This window comes from Morus notabilis, unplaced genomic scaffold (genome assembly GCF_000414095.1).
Source record: "Morus notabilis unplaced genomic scaffold, ASM41409v2 Scaffold283, whole genome shotgun sequence".
In the NCBI taxonomy this organism is placed as follows: Eukaryota; Viridiplantae; Streptophyta; class Magnoliopsida; order Rosales; family Moraceae; genus Morus; species Morus notabilis.
The window spans coordinates 762,081-765,280 of NW_010360513.1; the positions used below are offsets into that span (position 1 = coordinate 762,081).

General features: G+C 40.3%; 1 protein-coding gene across 1 annotated transcript; it reads left to right on the forward strand.

Moving 5' to 3' along the window:
• Window positions 1–1,322: 1,322 nt before the first annotated feature.
• Window positions 1,323–1,808, forward strand: LOC112091318. Its single transcript, XM_024164634.1, has one exon. It carries the CDS (start codon window positions 1,323–1,325, stop codon window positions 1,806–1,808), a length of 486 nt encoding a protein of 161 aa, XP_024020402.1.
• The last annotated feature ends 1,392 nt before the right edge of the window (window positions 1,809–3,200 follow it).

Genomic DNA, 3,200 nt, shown 5'->3' on the forward strand with positions numbered 1-3,200 from the left:
TTATAATTTGGGTTCAGTGTATATATATATATATCGTTGCAGTTGAGTTTTTTTTATATATAATTCGTGTATATACATATATTGAAGATCATGGTTTAAGGAATTAAGTGTTGAGCCGGCAACAACCTTTGCCGTCGCCGGAGTTGGTGACTTTCAGTTATGGCCGTCAGGTCGCGCCGGAGTAGGACATGAATATGGTGGCTGTTTGGTTGCTTGGAAGGTCTGGGTTGCAATTGTCGTGACCCCTAGGGTTGCAGTGCACGGGCCCAATTGGGCCCATGACTTAAAGCTTGGCTGCAGGCTAAGCCTGCAATTTTATTAAAAAAAAAAAGAAGGGAACAGGCCTTCTGGCCATTATGGGAACCACGGGCCCAAATTGGGCTAGTGGCTTAAGTAAGCCTGTAGTCATAAATATAAAAAAAAAAAAAAAAAAAATTTGGGAAAGGGCCTTGGGCCTTTAGGAATAGAATGTGACCCACAAAAGAAAGGGTTACCACAAATAACCCTGCGGTATAAAGGGCAAGGCTAGTTTAGGATCCGAGTTGGGTTTACCCGACCCGGTCCAGCCCCGACCCAGTCAACATTTGACCATTGACTTTGACCGGTCAATGTTGACCGTTGACTTTGACCCAAAAATTTTTTTTGTGCAATTTTAAATTCAGATATTGGTATGGTTTTATATATTTTGAGATGAATTAATTGAAGCAACATGTTACCAAAGTGACCTCTATTGTGAAAATTAATTTGTTTTGGAATATAAATAGTTGGGTATATATAACTTATGTGAATATTGATCGGCCCAAAGAAATGTCAATATTTAACAGAATTACATGTGCACCTGTGGTAATAAACGCGTGATGATTATTCGATTTTACATGTGAACAATAAATCGTCTCAAAGGAAGATTTATTGTTTGGCGTCTTATTATTAGTGTTTGATTACTACACCAAGATATCACTTACAAGTTAATATTTTGTCCAAAGATGAAATGTTAATGGAGTGCCTGGTATCTTGAGATGGGGTTTACCTTTATTTGAATTTAATTTTTACTTTGGGATTTATGTGAGCTTGTTTGTTTGTTTGTTGTTCTCTGTTTAGCTATGACTCCTGCTAATATTACTTCCAACATCAACTCTATTCCTATGCTAAATGGCTCTAACTTTAAATCATGGTAAGAGAACCTCTTGATAGTTCTCAGAGTCATGGATCTCGACCTTGCGTTAAGGGTTGATTCTCCTCCATTTCTTACGGATAAGAGTACCTCTGATGACAAAAGGGATATGGAAAGGTAGTTGAAATCAAATCGCATGTGTATGATGATCATGAAAAATGCCATTCTGGAAGCATTTAGGGGCACAATGTCTAATAAGATTACCACGGCCAAAGAGTTCCTTGCGGACATTGAAAAGGGGTTTATCAAGAACGAAAAGGCTGAAATAGGTACGCTCTTGACAAGTCTAATTTCAATGAGGTATAGGGGCAAAGGTAATATCAGGGAGTACATCCTAGAGATGTCTCATCTTGCTTCAAAGTTGAAAGCACTTAAGCTTGAACTCTCTGAGGACTTGCTAGTGCATCTGGTTTTGATATCCCTTCCGGCACAGTTTAACCAGTTTAAAGTGAGCTACAACTATCAAAAAGAGACTTGGTCTCTGAATGAGCTCATATCACATTGTGTTCAGGAAGAGGAAAGGCTGAAGCAAGATAAGGCAGAAAGTGCTCACCTGTCCTCAACCTCTAAGGATAAGAACAAGGGAAAGAAAAGGAAGAAGGAAGCTGCAGATACAACACTTCAGAAGAAACCATAAAAAAAACTGGTTGAACCGGAAGGTACGAGTTGTTACTTCTGTGGAGTTGAAGGGCATAAGAAGAAGCATTGTACCAACTATCACGCATGGCGTGCTAAGAAATGTATGCTTCTTAAGGAGATTTGAAGCCAATTGGACGTCTTAGAGCTTATACATACGGACATTTGTGGCTCATTTCCTACAGTTGCTTGGAATGGTCAACAATATTTTATAATGTTTATAGACGATTTTTCTAGATATGGCTACATATATCTCATTCATGAAAAGTCACAGTTGCTGGATATGTTCAAAAATTATAAGGCTGAAGTTGAGAACCAACTTAGCAAAAGAATCAAAAGTGTCAGATCTGACTGTGGTGGTGAATACTATGGTAGATATGACGGTTCAGGTGAACAACGTCCAGGACCGTTTGCTAAGTTCCTAGAGGAATGCGGTATCGTCCCACAATACACTATGCCGGGTTCGCCCACTATGAATGGTGTTGCTGAAAGATGAAACAGGACGCTTAAGGACATGGTGAGGAGTATGATTTGTCATTCAACCTTACTAGAATCACTCTGGGGAGAAGCTCTTAAGACTGAAACATATATCCTTAACAGGATTCCAACTAAAGCGACTGCCAAAACCCCTTACGAGCTTTGGACGGGCAAGAAGCCTAGTTTAAAACACTTGCATGTTTAGGGATGTCCAGCTGAGGCAAGGCCTTATAGGCCTAATGAAAAGAAACTGGACTCAAGGACGGTGAGTTGTTATTTTATTGGATACTCTGAAAGATCCATGGGGTACAAGTTTTATGATCCTACGACTAAGTCGATTTTCGAGTCGGGAAATGCTCAGTTCTTTGAGGATGTCGAGTTTGCGGGGGGAGATACAGTTAGGGACTTTGTCTTCGAAGAGGAATATGTTGATATTCCCACATGTGCTATTGGCATTGATCAGGATCTCATTCCTGACCTTGTTCAAGACACAACGTATTAAGACAATGTCAGAGAACCTCCCATACAACAAGTTGTTCCAGAAGAACAAACTCTACCACCTCAAGAACTTATGCCATTAAGGAGGTCCACTAGAGAAAGGAGAAGTGCAGTGCCAGATGACTACATTGTATTTCTCCAAGAACATGAGGTAGACATTGGAGTGATGAAAGAGGATCCGATCAACTTCCGTCAAGCCATGGAAAGTTCTAACTCTCAAAAGTGGATTGATGCCATGAATGAGGAGATTAAGTCCATGAAGGATAATGACGTGTGGGATCTTGTCCCATTGCTAGAAGGTACGAAACCCATTGGTTGCAAATGGATATTTAAGACCAAGAGGGATTCAAAAGGCGATGTGGAGAGGTACAAGGCGCGTCTTGTCGCAAAAGGCTTTACACAAAAGGAAGGCATCGAC